This window comes from Chrysemys picta, chromosome 20, assembly GCF_011386835.1.
Source record: "Chrysemys picta bellii isolate R12L10 chromosome 20, ASM1138683v2, whole genome shotgun sequence".
Taxonomy (NCBI): Eukaryota; Metazoa; Chordata; order Testudines; family Emydidae; genus Chrysemys; species Chrysemys picta.
In genome coordinates, this window is record NC_088810.1 from 14482999 (window position 1) to 14499358 (window position 16360).

General features: G+C 47.4%; 1 protein-coding gene across 3 annotated transcripts in view; it reads left to right on the plus strand.

The window, feature by feature from the left end:
- LOC101944909 (zinc finger protein 628-like) overlaps positions 1–16360 on the plus strand; it is a 45657-nt gene continuing 29297 nt past the window's right edge. Inside the window, exon 1 of one of the 3 annotated variants that reach the window (XM_024107067.3) lies at positions 1–183. Coding sequence is in view for 1 of the 3 variants with exons in the window: in XM_065574146.1 (XP_065430218.1) it covers positions 481–490 (10 nt within the window). In the remaining 2 variants the exon portion in view is untranslated. Of the gene's footprint in view, positions 184–261; positions 491–1132; positions 1271–16360 lie in introns of those variants that run through there. The other 2 variants (XM_065574146.1, XM_065574147.1) reach the window with 2 other exon arrangements.

A 16360-nucleotide genomic window follows, 5' to 3' on the forward strand; every position in this document is an offset into this window, starting at 1 on the left:
CCGTCCCACGTGGAGCCGCCACAGCTGGTAGCTGAGCTGGGGGTGGGAAGGGGCCGGGCCGCCGCTTCGGCCGGTGTTACTGCGCTTGCGCGGCTCTGCCAGCAACGGTCCCGCGGTAGATTCGGATCGGATGAGGCGCGCAGCCCTTTGTGACCCTGTCCAGGAGAGCAGCTGCCGCGTGGGGTGAGTGTCCCGCTCCGGCGCCCCCCCCCCCCGGGCCACACAGCCGGAGGCTTCCCGCCTGGCGGGCGCGCGGAGAGACACGTGCGGCCGCAGGGCGCCTAGGGGGCAGCTCCGCTGCAAAGAGCGGGCGGCGGGAAGCGCGCCACTAGATCTGGGGCGGGGGTACCCAGCTGTCAGTGCCCCCCCCCCCCCAGCTAAGGGGGTGCAAGCGCTGCAGGTGGGACAGGAACCACTGCGGTAATTCCTGCCCTGGCTGCACCTCCACCTAGTGTAGACAAGCCCTGAGAGTCTCTCCAGATGTGCAAGGGTAAGAAGCACATCTGGGCCGCAGCTGGAGAGAGGCGAGGGAGATCTTTCCTTATCCCCTAGTGTGGACAGCCCTGGACAGAAGGGGAGAATGCCCCTTGCCTGCCCGGATGTTGGTGGGGACAGTATTTGCCCCAGCTGGCAGTAAGTTTTGCCCCTAAGGCAATGTCTCAGAGAGGACTGGAGCAAGAGCTGGTATGGGCAGGGGTAGACACTGGAGGCTCATCTACACTAGCTTGGTGGTTTTCAAACTGTTTTTTGGGGGGACCCACTTCAAGAAAATTGTTGATGCCTGCAACCAAACGGAGTTGGGGATGAGGGGTTTGGGGTGTGGGAGGGGCTCAGGGCTGGGGCAGGGGGTTGGAGTGTGGGAGGGGGTCAGGGCTCTGGGCTGGGGGTGCAGGCTCTGGGGTGGGGCTGGGGATGAGGAGTTTGGGGTGCAGGAAGGGGTTCTGGATTTGGAGGGGCGCAGGGTTGGGGCACGGATTTACCTCTGGAGGCTCCCGGTCAGCGGCGCAGCTGGGGTGCAGAGGCAGGCTTCCTGCCTGTCCTGGCACCGCGGAAGGCGCTGCGCCCCGGAAGCAGCCAGCAGCAAGTCCGGCTCCTAGGCAGAGGCGTGCAAGCATCTCCACATGGCTCTTGCCCGCAGCTCCCATTGGCCAGGAACCAGTGCGGAGCTGGTGCTTGGGGCAATGGCAACGCGCGGAGTCCCATCGCCCCCCTGCCTAGAAGCCGGACCCGCTGCTGGACGCTTCCTGGGCGCAGCGTGGTGTCACGAGAGGTAGGCACTAGCCTGCTTTAGTTGGGCAGTACCACCGATGGGACTTTTAACGTCCCGGTCAGCGGTGCTGACCAGAGCCGCTAGGGTCCCTGGGTGCTGAGCGAGGTGACTCAGTGCCTTACATACCCAGTAGGCTACGGTACCAGGCAGTGTTACTGCTAATGTGAACATAGCCATGCTGTTCTCTGCTGTAGTGGTTTTATCTCCTGTTATCTCTGTCTTCCTATTGTAAACGATTGTGTTCTCTGGACCTGCATAATGATGATAAACTCAAGAGCTGCCAGGTTCCACCCCAGCAGTGGCTGGATTTTCATGGTAGATAAGTGATCTCTGCTCAAAGTTTGCATATCAGCTTATGTTCTTGGTACCTGAGGCGAAGGTGTTATATACATATAGGACAGAGGTGGGCAAACTGCGGCCCACAGGCCACATCCGGCCCACAGGACTGTCCTGCCCGGCCCTTGAGCTCCCGGCCAGGGAGGCTAGCCCCCAGCCCATCCCCTACTGTCCCCCCTCCCCTGCAGCCTCAGCTCGCTGTGCTGCCAGCGCTCTGGGCGATGGGGCTGCAAGGGCCTCCTGGGCAGCGCGGCTGCAAGAGCCACCGGCCTGCCCCGGTGCTCTAGACTGCACGGCGGGAGGGCTGGCTCCGGCCGGGTGGCGTGGCTACCAGTCCTGGTGCTCTGAGTGGCATGGTAACGGGGTGGGAAGCGGGAGGCTTGGATAAAGTGCAGGGGGTCCCGGGGAGCAGTCAGGGGACAGGGAGCAGGGGTCGATTGGAAGGCGTGGAAGTCCCGGGGGGCCTGTTAGGGGGTGGGGTTGTGGATAGGGGGCAGGGCAGTCAGGGGACAGGGAGTAGGAGGGGTTGGATAGGGGGTGGGGTCCCAGGGAGCAGTTGGGGTGGGGGGGGTCTTGGGAGGGGACAGTCAGGGGACAAGGGGCAGGAGGGGTTGGATGGGTTGGGGGTTCTGAGGGGAGCAGTCAAGAGGCAGGAAGTGGGAGGGGTGGATAGAGGGTGGGGGCCAGGCTGTTTGGGGAGGCACAGCCCTCCATACAGTTTCGGAACCCCAATGTGGCCCTCAGGCCAAAAAGTTTCCCCACCCCTGTTGTAAGGTGTTTGTACAGGTCCCAAGCCAAGCCTGATGCATTTCTGAGATTAGGGGGTTGGAGCTGTGGGAAGGCTTCAGGTATGTCTGTTGGAATGGGAAGGTTTAGCTGCTTTTCTGAGGCTGCCTTGCATAGGGCTTGGCCACTTGGAAAGTTAAGGCCAATCAACTGAAGGGTGAAGTCGGTGTGAGTGGGACTTCTCTACCTGGCACCAGGGGCCATGAATTGTAGCCCGTGCTGACCTGTAGAGTTCTGACTGCCCCATGTAGACCTGGCTGGCGTGAACTAAAAGGCATCCACTGTGCATTAACATAGTCCTTTTCGAAATGGGACTATACAGCACATTTAGTTAGTGCCAGCAGTTAGAGTGTAACATGTCACTGTGCTCTATCATTTATGCACTGCAGCACTGTGTGGACAAGCCTTAAGTTAAAGCACATTTACTCCTGAGAGAAAGCAGGAGTTAAGTGTTAAGTGGCCTTAGTTTGCCATAACTTAAATTCTCCTCCTAGGCCATTTAACTTCAAGATGAGACACACAAAACCCTCTGGCACGAGGATGTAAATCAATTCTAACTTATGTGCTTTGATTTCACATCTGAAGGTGACGTGCCTTAACTTTTCTGTCCCTGTGTAAATATGGCTTCATGTCATTAATATCCAAATGGTAACAAACAGAGGTGCTGGAACAGTTTTTACATGGGGGGTGCTGAGAGCCATTGAACAAACTATAATCCCTGTATAAGATGGAAACCACTTCAAGCCAGAGCGTGCGGCAGCACCTATGGTAACAAGTAGGTTTGAAGTGATCCCCTTAGGGAACTGGCTTTCCCTACCTGAACGTCCCCATTCCTCCCCCCACTCCCTGCTGGTCTGTTGCCAATGTAGTAGTTTTTCACCTCCCCATAGATTGGAACAGCTGGGGCACCATTTAGGGAGGGCGGGCAGGGGGCTTCTCCCCCTCCGTTTCCTACCACAGTGAAGTGCAAACAGGAAAACGAACTGTTGCTCTGCGCTCAGAGGAACCCGCAGCCCTTAGCTGGGGTCTGAGTAAGAAGTTGCTGTTGGCTGACAGGGCTGTCCTCCGGGAGTTGGATCACCAGCTTCCCCCTGGGCCCCGGGAAATGTAAATTCCCCGGCTGCGTGGGTGGCTGCCGCTGCTGCTCCATGTCCCAGAGCCGGAGAGCTGTCTGCATTGCTCTGCACCCCTGCACAGAGCGAGTCTAATGAGGTTCCCAAATGGCCCCTGCAGCTGGGTGCCTGAGAGCCTGTGTGCCCATTAGCGCCCGAGCAGCAGTACAAGCAGCCCTGGGACCAGGCGGCTCTCAAAAGTTCTTCATGTGGCTCCTTGTCACCCAGCTGAGAGCCAGGAGAGAGCAGTTTCTGGGAGAAGAGACCTGTTGAGTGCTGATCTCCTTCACTCTCTCACAAAGCTGATCAGTTTTATTTTCAGTGTAACATCAGTCAGACATTTCAGTTGCTCTTGATAGAAATCAGAGGAAGTCATTGTACAATCAGAAAATACAAATGTTTCAATTAGTCTATGGACCCCTGGGACTTTTTTTTTTAAATACAATTCTTGCAGTGCTTTTAATCCTGCCAGGTTGTTACAGCCTTAAAATAGATCTCTTTCCTAACTTCCTCAATATTTGAGTATTGCCTTGAAAATAACAAGTTTTCTTAATAACATTTAAGACATACAGTGTCATATTTTCATTAAGACACAGTTAAGAATCATCCAGTTGGATCATGTAGATACATACTCAGGATTTCTGTATTACATAAAACTGAACAGGTTCCAGCAGGCTTTTAGATCAGTCATTTATAAATGCAAGTTCAATTTTTAAATTTATTTGTATGTTTTGAATCTTGACACTTAGTACCTTCAACTGGAGTGTGTTTTCATTTGTGCTGGAGAAATATCAAATGCATTGAATATATAGCTTACGTTTAAGACTTTATTTCTAATTACTGAGTATCTTAATAGGAAAAGAAAGCCCATTGGGAAAGGGTGATAACATATTTATTTACTGGAAATACAATTTCAGGTGTGTCAGAGCTGATTGACCAACATGGGTTTCTTGTGTATTGTAATATTTTCTTTCCAATTATCACTTTAAAAGCTTTATTTTGGGGGGGGGGGGTAAGCTAGTGCCAAAACAATTTTTTCCTCTAATTTGTTAGTTATTCCACGTTTTGGAAGAATGCTTTAGGGGAAACTCAACTACTTTAGACGACATAACTTTTTAATGAGAATTGAGATACAGTAACTCCTCACTTAACTTTGTAGTTATGTTCCTGAAAAATGCGACTTTAAGTGAAACGATGTTAAGCTAATCCAATTTCCCTATAAGAATTAATGTAAACGAAGGGGTTAGGTTCCAGGGAATTTTTTTTCACCAGACAAAAGACTATATTATAGTGTGTGTGTGTGTGTGTGTCTGTCTGTGTCTATATCAGGGGTTGGCAACGTTTGGCATGTGGCTCGCCAGGGTAAGCACCCTAGCGGGCCGGGCCAGTTTATTTACCTGCTGACGCGACAGGTTCGGCCGATCGTGGCCACCATTGGCCGCAGTTCGCTGTCCCGGGCCAATGGGGGCGGTGGGAAGCCGCAGCCAGCACATCCCTCGCCCGCGCCGCTTCCCATTGGCCTGGGACGGCGAACCGTGGCCAGTGGGGGCCGCAATCGGCTGAACATGCCACATCAGCAGGTAAATAAACTGGCCCGGCCCGCCAGGGTGCCAAACGTTGCCAACCCCTGGTCTAAATATATAGAGACACACACACAAACAATTTAATACTGGCACACAGTGATGATGATTGTGAAGCTTGGTTGAGGTGGAGGAGTCAGAGGGTGGGATATTTCCCAGGGAATGCCTTACTGAGAAATTGGCTGAGCCTTCAAGGGTTAACTCTGACACTCTACAAGGCAGCAGGAATGGAGGGAGGGAAGAGAGAGAGATGCGCATTTCCCTTTTAAGTACACTGCCTAGTTAATTAGATCAGCTTGCTGAGACGCAGCTGCTGCCAGCAAAGCCCTGTCCTGTGTCCCCCCTGCTCTATGGAAGATGGGGTAAGCAGGGTTCAGGAGTGGGGGACACACCCCGTTAGTTCGCATTTGCTCCAATCCCTCAGATAGAGACAAGCACCTACAAGATCTCTATCAAGCATTCTTAAAACTACAATACCCACCTGCTGAAGTGAAAAAACAGATTGTACTTGTGGCACCTTAGAGACTAACAAATTTATTAGAGCATAAGCTTTCGTGGACTACAGCCCACTTCTTCGGATGCATATAGAATGGAACATATATTGAGGAGATATATATACACACACATACAGAGAGCATGAACAGGTGGGAGTTGTCTTACCAACTCTGAGAGGCCAATTAAGTAAGAGAAAAAAAACTTTTGAAGTGATAATCAAGCTAGCCCAGTACAGACAGGTTGATAAGGAGTGTGAGAATACTTACAAGGGGAGATAGATTCAATGTTTGTAATGGCTCAGCCATTCCCAGTCCTTATTCAATCCTTTGTTGATTGTATCTAGTTTGCATATCAATTCCAGCTCAGTCTCTGTTGGAATCTGTTTTTGAAGTTTTTCTGTTGTAATTTAGCCACCCGCAGGTCTGTCACTGAATGACCAGACAGGTTAAAGTGTTCTCCCACTGGTTTTTGAGTATTTTGATTCCTGATGTCAGATTTGTGTCCATTAATTCTTTTGCCTAGAGACTGTCCGGTTTGGCCAATGTACATGGCAGAGGGGCATTGCTGGCACATGATGGCATATATCACATTGGTAGATGTGCAGGTGAACGAGCCCCTGATGGTATGGCTGATGTGATTAGGTCCTATGATGATGTCACTTGAATAGATATGTGGACAGAGTTGGCATCGGGGTTTGTTACAAGGATAAGTTCCTGGGTTAGTGGTTTTGTTCAGTGATGTGTGGTTGCTGGTGAGTATTTGCTTTAGGTTGGGGGGTTGTCTGTAAGCGAGGACAGGTCTGTCTCCCAAGAACTGTGAGAGTAAAGGATCATCTTTCAGGATAGGTTGTAGATCTGATGATGCGCTGGAGAGGTTTTAGTTGGGGGCTGAAGGTGACAGCTAGTGGTGTTCTGTTATTTTCTTTGTTGGGCCTGTCTTGTAGGAGGTGACTTCTGGGTACTTGTCTGGCTCTGTCAATCTGTTTTTTCACTTCAGCAGGTGGGTATTGTAGTTTTAAGAATGCTTGATAGAGATCTTGTAGGTGCTTGTCTCTATCTGAGGGATTGGAGCAAATGCGGTTATATCTTAGAGCTTGGTTGTAGACAATGGATCGTGTGGTGTGTCCTGGATGGAAGCTGGAGGCATGTAGGTAAGTGTAGCGCTCAGTAGGTTTCCGGTATAGGATGGTATTTATGTGACCATCGCTTATTAGCACAGTAGTATCCAGGAAATGGACCGCTTGTGTGGATTGATCTAGGCTGAGGTTGATGGTGGGATGGAAATTATTGAAATCATGGTGAAATTCCTCAAGGGCTTCTTTTCCATGGGTCCAGATGATGAAGATGTCATCAATGTAGCGCAAGTAGAGTAGGGGCGTTAGGGGACGAGAGCTAAGGAAGCGTTGTTCTAAGTCATCCATAAAAATGTTGGCATATTGTGGGGCCATGCGGGTACCCATAGCAGTGCCACTGACTTGAAGGTATATATTGTCCCCAAATGTGAAATAGTTGTGGGTGAGGACAAAATCACAAAGTTCAGCCACCAGGTTAGCTGTGACATTATCAGGGATACTGTTCCTGATAGCTTGTAGTCCATCTTTGTGTGGAATATTGGTGTAGAGGGCTTCTACGTCCATAGTGGCCAGGATGGTGTTTTCTGGAAGATCACCGATGGATTGTAGTTTCCTCAGGAAGTCAGTGGTGTCTCGAAGATAGCTGGGAGTGCTGGTAGTGTAGGGTCTGAGGAGAGAGTCCATATAACCAGACAAGCCTGATGTTAGGGTGCCAATGCCTGAGATGGGGCGTCCAGGATTTCCAGGTTTATGGATCTTGGGTAGCAAATAGAATACCCCTGGTCGGGGTTCTAGGCATGTGTCTGTACAGATTTGTTCCTGTGCTTTGTCAGGGAGTTTTTTTAGCAGATGGTGTAGTTTCTTTAGGTAATCCTCAGTGGGATCAGAGGATAATGGCCTGTAGAATGTGGTGTTAGAGAGCTGTCTAGCAGCCTCTTGGTCATATTCCAATTTATTCATGATGACGACAGCACCTCCTTTGTCAGCCTTTTTGATTATGATGTCAGGGTTGTTTCTGAGGCTGTAGATGGCGTTGTGTTCAGCATGGCTGAGGTTATGTGGCAAGTGATGTTGCTTTTCCACAATTTCAGCCTTTGCACGTTGACGGAAGCAATCTATGTAGAAATCCAGTCTGTTTCGACCGTCCGGAGGAGTCCACGCAGAATCCTTTTTTTTGTAGTGCTGGTAGGGGGGGGTTCTGTGGGTTAGTATGCTGTTCAGAGGTATGTTGGAAATATTCTTTGAGTCGGAGACGTCGAAAGTAGGATTCTAGGTCACCGCAGAACTGTATCATATTCATGGGTCTGGAGGGACAAAAGGAGAGGCCCCGAGATAGGACAGACTCTTCTGCTGGGCTAAGAGTATAGCTGGAAAGATTAACAATATTGCTGGCTGGGTTAAGGGAACTACTGTTGTGGCTGCTTGTGGCATGTAGCAGTGTAGATAGTTTAGTGTCCTTTTTCCTTTGTAGAGAGGCAAAGTTTGTCTTGTAAATGGCTTGTCTAGTTTTTGTAAAGTCTATCCATGAGGAAGTTTGTGTGGAAGGTTGGTTTCTTATGAGAGTATCCAGTTCTGAGAGCTCATTCTTAATCTTTCCCTGTTTGCTGTATAGGATGCTGATCAGGTGGTTTCGCAGTTTCTTTGAGAGTGTGTGACACAGTCTCTCAGCATAGTCTGTGTGATATGTAGATTGTAATGGATTTTTTACCTTTAGTCCTTTAGGTATGATGTCCATCTGCTTGCATTTGGAAAGGAAGATGATGTCTGTCTGTATCTGTACGAGGTTTTTTCCATGAGGTTGATGGATTTCCACTCCATACAGCTAAATGCAGTGCCTTGCATTATGACAGGTTTCAGAGTAGCAGCCGTGTTAGTCTGTATCCGCAAAAAGAACAGGAGTACTTGTGGCACCTTAGAGACTAACCAATTTATTAGAGCGTAAGCTTTCGTGGACTACAGCCCACTTCTTCGGATGCATACAGAGTGGAATAAATATTGAGGAGATATATATACACACATACCTAGGTATCTCCTCAATATTTATTCCACTCTGTATGCATCCGAAGAAGTGGGCTGTAGTCCACGAAAGCTTACGCTCTAATAAATTGGTTAGTCTCTAAGGTGCCACAAGTACTCCTGTTCTTTTTAAGTGAGGAGTTACTGTATACAAATTAAGCTATTGCATAGAATCATAGAGTATCGGTGTTGGAAGGGACCTCAAGAGGTCATCTAGTCCAACCCCCTGCTCAAAGCAGGCCCAATCCCCAGACAGATTTGCTTGCTTACAATTTTCCAAAAGGTAATATAAATTAAAAAGTATGTGGGTGATTGGTGTGACGTTTTAAGGACAATGATATTAAGCAAATATTTTACATGAATTTTATTTAGCAGTATTAAGGCTTCAGAACTTATATAGGAAAGTAAATGCAAAGTAATGCACATTGGAAAACATAACCTTAGCTATACACACAAAATGATGGAGTCTAAATGTGCTGTTTCCAAGATTTCTTTCTTGAATGATGTCATTTTGGCTAGTTCTCTGGAACAGCCAATCAATGTGCAGCGGCAGTCAAAAAAAAGCTAACAATGTTAGGAACCTTTAGGAAAGGGATATCATATTGCCTCTTTCTAAATCCATGGTACACCTACATCTTGAATACAGTGGGCTCATCTGATCGCTCCATCTCAAGAAAGATATACTAGAAATGGAAAAGGAACAAAGAAAGGCAACAAAAATGATTAGGGGTATGGAGCAGCTTCTGTATGAGGAGAGATTAAAAAGACTGGGACTTTTCAGCTTGAAAAAGAGACGACTAAGGGGGGATATGATAGAGGTCTATAAAATCATGACTGGTGTAGCGAAAGTAAATAAGGAAGTGTTATTTACTCCTCCTCATAACACAAGGACTAGGGATCACCAAATGAAATTAATAGGTAGCAGGTTTAAAACAAACAAAAGGAAGTATTTCTTCACACACCGCACAGTCAACCTGTGGAACTCTTTGCCAGAGGATGTTGTGAAGGACAAGACTATAACAGGGTTCAAAAAAGAACTAGATAAATTCATGGAGGAGCAGTCCATCAAAACAATGAGGAGTCCGGTGGCACCTTAAAGACTAAGATTTATTTGGGCATAAGCTTTCGTCGGTAAAAAACCCACTTCTTCAGAGGCATGGAGTGAAAATTACAGATAGAGGCATAAATATATATTGGCACATGAAGAGAAGGGAGTTACCTTACAAGTGGAGAACCAATGTTGAAGGCCAATTCAGTCAGGGTGGATGTGCTCCACTCCCAATAATTGATGAGGAGATGTCAATACCAAGAGAGGGGAAAATTGCTTTTGTAGTGAGCCAGCCACTCCCAGTCCCTATTCAAGCCCAAATTGACTGTGTTAAGTTTGCAAATGAGTTGTAGCTCTGCAGTTTCTCTTTGAAATCTGTTTTTGAAGGTTTTTTTTGTTGAAGGATGGCTACTTTTAAATCGGTTATTGAATGTCCAGGGAGATTGACGTGTTCTCCTACTGGCTTTTGTATGTTACCATTCCTGATGTCTGATTTGTGTCCATTTATCCTTTTACTTAGAGCAGGGGTGGGCAACCTATGGCACGCGTGCCAAAGGCGGCACGCGAGCTGATTTTCAGTGGCACTCACACTGCCCGGGTCCTGGCCACCAGTCCGGGGGACTCTGCATTTTAATTTAATTTTAAGTGAAGCTTCTTAAACATTTTAAAAACCTTATTTACTTTACATATAACAATAGTTTAGTTATATATTCTAGACTTATAGAAAGAGACCTTCTAAAAACATGAAAATGTATTACTGGCACATGAAACCTTAAATTAAAGTGAATAAATGAAGACTCGGCACACCACTTCTGAAAGGTTGCTGACCCCTGACTTAGACTGTCCAGTTTGGCCAATGTACATGGCAGAGGGGCATTGCTGGCACATGATGGCTATATCATATTAGTAGATGTGCAGGTGAATGAGCCCTTGATGGTGTAGTTGGGTCCTATGATGGTGTCACTAGAGTAGATATGGGGACAGAGAAGGCAGCAGGGTTTGTTATAGGGATTGGTTCCTAGGTTAGTGTTTCTGTGGAGTGTAGTTGCTGGTGAGTATTTGCTTCAGGTTGGGGGGCTGTCTGTAAGCACGGATTGGCCTGCCTCCCAAGGCCTGTGAGAATGGGGGATCATTTTCCAGGATAGATTGTAGATCGTTGATGTGCTGGAGAGGTTTTAGCTGGGGTCTGTACATAATGGCCTGTGGTGTTCTGTTATTTTCCGTGTTGGGATAGTAGGTGACTTCTGGGTACCCATCTCGCTCTGTCAATCTGTTTTCTCACTTCCCCAGGTGGGTATTGTAGTTTTAAGAATGCTTGATAGAGATCTTGTAGGTGTTTGTCTCTGTCTGAGGGATTGGAGCAAATGCGGTAGTATTTTAGGGCTTGGCTAAAGACAATGGATAGAGTGAGGTGTCCTGGATGGAAGCATCTAGGTAAGTATAGCGGTCAGTAGGTTTCTGGTATAGGGTGGAGCTGAGGAAGCGTTTTTCTAAGTCAGCCATAAAAACGTTGGCATACCGTGGGGCCATGTGGGTACCCATAGTAGTGCTGCTGACTTGAAGGAATAAGTTGTCCCCAAATCTGAAATGGTTGTGGATGAGGACAAAGACACAAAGCTCAGCCACCAAATGTTCTGTGGCCTCATCAGGGATACTGTTCCTGACAGCTTGTAGTCCATCCTCATGTGGAATATCGGTGTAAAAAGCTTCTACATCCATGGTGGCCAGGATGGTGTTTTCAGGAAGATCACCAATGCACTGTAGTTTCCTCAGGAAGTTGGTGATGTCTCAAAGATAGCTAGGAGTGCTGGTAGTGTAGGGTCTGAGGAGAGAGGCCAAATAGCCAGATAATCCTGCTGTAAAACTGCCAATGCCTGAGATGATGGGGCATCCAGGATTTCCAGGTTTATGGATCTTGGGTAGCAGATAGAATACCCCTGGTCGGAGCTCTGGGGGGAGTGTCCGTGTAGATTTGTTACCGTGCTGTAGCAGGGAATTTCTTGAGCAGGTGGTATAGTTTCTTTTGGTATTCCTCAGTGGGATCGGAGGATAGTGGCCTGTAGAATGTGGTGTTGGAGAGTTGCCTGGCAGCCTCCTGTTCATAATCCGACCTGTTCATGATGACTACCGCACCTCCTTTGTCAGCCCATCAAAAGCTATTAGCCAGTATAGGCAGTGCTAGTGTCCCTAGCCTCTGATTGCCAGAAGCTGGGAATGGGTGACAGGTTGGATCACTTGATGTTTACCGGTTCTGTTCATTCTCTCTGGGGCACCTGGCATTGGCCACTGTCAGAGGACAGGATACTGGGCTAGTTGGACCTTTGGTCTGACCCAGTATGGCTGTTCTTATGCTTTTTAATCTCTCCTTATACAGAAGCTGTTCCACACTCCTAATCGTTTTTGTTGCCCTTCTTTGTGCCTTTTCCATTTCTAGTATATATATTTTTTTAGATGGAGCGATCAGATGAGCCCACAGTATTCAAGATGTGGGCATATCATGGTTTTATAGAGGCATGTAGAGGAGCAGACTCACCCCTGCGGCACCTCCTGCTGGTCGTCTCGGGAATTAGCTCTTCCAGCATCCTGGAGTGCCCCCTGCAGGCTGGTAATCCACCTGTCCTCTGCACTGGCCCCGTGTCCCTCCCAGGACCCCAGTGCCCCTTGCTCTGGGTGCTGCCCCCTGGCAATACCCACACACACTAGGTCTCCCCTTCCAGGGGAACCCCCACCTCATCTCAGGATAAGGCCACTGCCAGTCACCAACTAGCCCCCACTCTGTGGGGCAGACTACAGTATAGGCCACTCATCATCGGCAAGGTTGGGTTTGGACCTGCTGCCTTGGCCTAGCCCTGGGCTGCCCTCTGCAACCTGCAGTACCCCTTGGCCTTCCACTAGGCCGCAGCCTGGGGCTATCCAGGCTGGAGCTCCCCAGCTCCTCAGCCTTTCCCCAGCCCTGCTCCACTACAGGTACCCTGCATCTAGCTCCCTGCAGCCAGGTCCTTCTCTCCCTGAACGTAGAGAGAGACTGTTTGGCCTCTGGCTCCCAGCCTTTTTATAAAGGCCAGCTGGGGCCTGATTGGGGCGTGGCCCAGCTGTGGCTACTTCCCCAATCAGCCCAGTAGCTTTTCCCTTTGCCCTAGCCCTCGGCCAGGGCTGTTTGAAACCCCTCAGGCAGGAGTGGGGTAACCAACCCGCTACATGGCATTATGTTATTTTCTGTTGTATTATCTATCCCTTTCCTAAAGCTTCCTAACATTGTTAGCATTTTTGACTGCCGCTGCACATTGAGTGGATGTTTTCAGAGAACTATCCACAATGACTCCAAGATCTCTCTCAAGTGGTAACAGCTAGTTTAGAGCTAATGATTTTATATGTGTAGTTGGGATTATGTTTTCCAATGTGCATTACTTTGCATTTATCAGCATTGAATTTCATCTGCAATTTTGTTGTCCAGTCGCCCTTTGTAGCTCTTTGCAGTCTGCTTTGGACTGAACTATCTTGAGTAGTTTTGTATTATCTGCAAATTTTGCCTCTTCACTGTTTACCCCTTTTTCCAGATCATTTATGAATATGTTAAATAGGACTGGTCTCAGTACAGATCCCTGGAGGACACCACTATTTACCTTTTTCCATTCTGAAAACTGACCATTTATTCCTTCCCTTTGTTTCCTGCCTTTTAACCAGTTACTGATCCATGAGAGGACCTTCCCTCTTATCCCATGAAAGGTTACTTTGTTTAAGAGTCTTTGGTGAGGGACCTTGTCAAAGGCTTTCTGAAAATCTAAGTACAGTATATCCACTGGATCTCCCTTGTCCACATGCTTGTTGACCCCCTCAGAGAATTCTAGTAGATTGGTGAGGCATGATTTCCCTTTACAAAAACCATGTTGACTCTTCTCCCCGACAAATTATGTTCATCTATGTGTCTGACAATTCTTTTCTTCATTATAGTTTCAACCAGTTTGCCCGGTACTGAAGTCAGGCTTACCGGTGTGTAATAGACAGGAGAACCTCTGGAGCCCTTTTTAAAAATTGATGTCACGTTAGCTATCCTCCAGTCATTTGGTACAGAAGCTGATTTAAATGATAGGTTACAAACCACAGTTAATAGCTTTGCAATTTCACATTTAAGTTCCTTCAGAACTCTTGGGTGAATATCATCTTGTCCTGGTGACTTACTACTATTTAATTTATCAATTTATTCCAAAACCTTCTCTAATGACAGCTCAATCTGGGACAGTTCCTCAGATTTGTCACCTAAAAAGAATGGCTCAGGTTTGGGAATCCCCCTCACATCCTCAGCCATGAAGACTGATGCAAAGAATTCATTTAGTTTCTCTGCAATGGCCTTATAATCTTTGAGTGCTCCTTTAGCATCTCGATTGTCCAGTGGCCACACTGGTTGTTTAGCAGGCTTCCTGCTTCTGATTCCTAATTATTATATTTTTATACTTCACTTGCCAGAGTTTATGCTCCTTTCTATTTTTCCTCACTAGTATTTAACTTCCCCTTTTTAAAGGATGCCTTTTTGCCTCTCACTGCTTCTTTTACTTTGTTGTTTAGCCACGCTGGCACTTTTTTGGTTCTCTTACTATGTTTTTTCATTGGGGTATACATTTCAGTTGAGCCTCTATTATGGTGTCTTTAAAAAGTTTCCATGCAGCTTGCAGGGATTTCACTTTTGGCACTGAACTTCTTAATTTCTGTTTAACTAACCTCCTCATTTATGTGTAGTTCCCCTTTCTGAAATTAAATGCTACCTTGGATTGGCCCTTTTGGTCACCCTGGGAGCTCATGTTCTGGGGTTCTCCACCATGACACCCAAGTCCTTTTCAGGGCCACTGCTTCCAGGATAGAGTCCCCCATCCCGCAAGCATGACTACAGCCTTTGTTCCTAGGTATATGCATTTACATTTGGCCATATTAAAATAAAACGCTGTTTGTACCCAGCTTACCAAGGTGGCTCTGTATCAGTGTCCTCTTCCTTCTTTACTGCTTCCCCCACCTCGTCTTTGTGCCATCTGCAAAGTTTACCAGGGATGATTTTATGTTCTCTTTCAGGTTGTAGGTAAAAATGTTAAATAGCGTAGGGCCAAGAACTGATCCCGGTGGGACCCCACTAGAAACATACCTGTTTGATTCCAAATTGATTTAAGACAAAGCAAAATAAGCCTAGTGCAACATTGTCCTGTAGACAAGGCCCAAGATAATTTTAAATATGTTTAACTCTAACTTCTTCTAAAAATGTTATTTTAAAGTTTTAAGAAGGACAAATCTGCATCACTGGTAGAAAAAAGCCCTGAGTCTCTTGTGCCTTCGTCTATAGGGCATGGCCGGTGAAAGCAAACCTGGAGAGTCCTGACTAAACACCCAAGATTTGGGGGACCTGATTCTCTGTTATGCCAAGGCCCCTTTCTGCCATTCTAGCACCATAAAACAGGTGGAAATGGCCTGCTGAGAATCCCCTTGTGCAGCTGCTCTGCAGCTGATGTGGAGCTAGCAGAAGGTTTCTGAACCTGAACCTGCCCTGCTCTCAGCATGCTGTGTGTGCGGTGGGGCCGGGGGGAAGAGGATTAATTTAGATGGATAAAAGGGGCCCAGAGAGTCAAAGGCATTGAACAAGATGTGGGTTTTGGTTCAGAAACTTCAGCCTGCTGAGTCCTATGGCAAACGCACCATTGAAAATACTTTTAACCTTTTATTAAAGATACAGAAGAGAAGAAAAGCATTTAAAGGCTTTGAAATGTTTAAATAAGGCTTTCATTTGAACAGCATCCCTTGTTCCCTTTAGCTGGAGAGAGACTTTAGAAGGAAAAACCACCTTGTGATAAGTGTTGTTTTGGGGGGAAAGGGATGGGCTAGAGCTGTTTAAAGTCCAGTCCTGTTTCCTAGAAGACAAATGCACACAAAAGGGGAAAGAAAAGAACAGCTAAGTTAGAAAATGTAGCTTCAGTCTCTGGAGTTGATTCTCACTTGCAGCCTCACTGCTGGAAAAACACAGGCCCAGCCCCAGGGTCTTACGAGCCACTCCAAGACCTGGCAAACTTGTACCAGCATCAAGCTGTTTAGGGCATTGCTTTGAGCGGCCTCTTTCTGGTCACAAGCTTAAAGCATTGTTGCAAAATATACTGTCTTGGCCAGTGACACCACGTTCGTAGTAAACGGGAGGAAAAAGGAGAGGGAGAGAGGAAAGCGGAGAAATAAGGTACAGCTGGAAAAGGACACGTTTGGGCAAGGAAAACAATCTCACATCATAGGGGGTGCTTGGGATTCAGCTGGAACCAGTTGAGATGGTGATGTCATCTGGGTCCCGCTGTCTGGCCGAGTGTGGTCAGGACATCTCTCAGGACCAGGATCGATGAAGGTTCAGGATCTTACGCAATGGTGCAGGTGGCAGCTGTGATGCTGAGGCTTGTTCCCATAGCCAGGGAGTGTTGGGTGGAATAGCCCATCCCCTCGTTATTTTGTCCGCCAATTAAACCTAATTTCCAACACACCAGTGTGGGTTAATTGATTTTTGGTCTCACACTGTTCCTGTTCACCAGGCATGATCTTAACAAAGTCCTTGAGTTATACCAGGAGGCCTTTTTGTACAGACTAATTCAATCTGTCTCCCTTTTTTATCTTTTCCCATCAATATTTGTG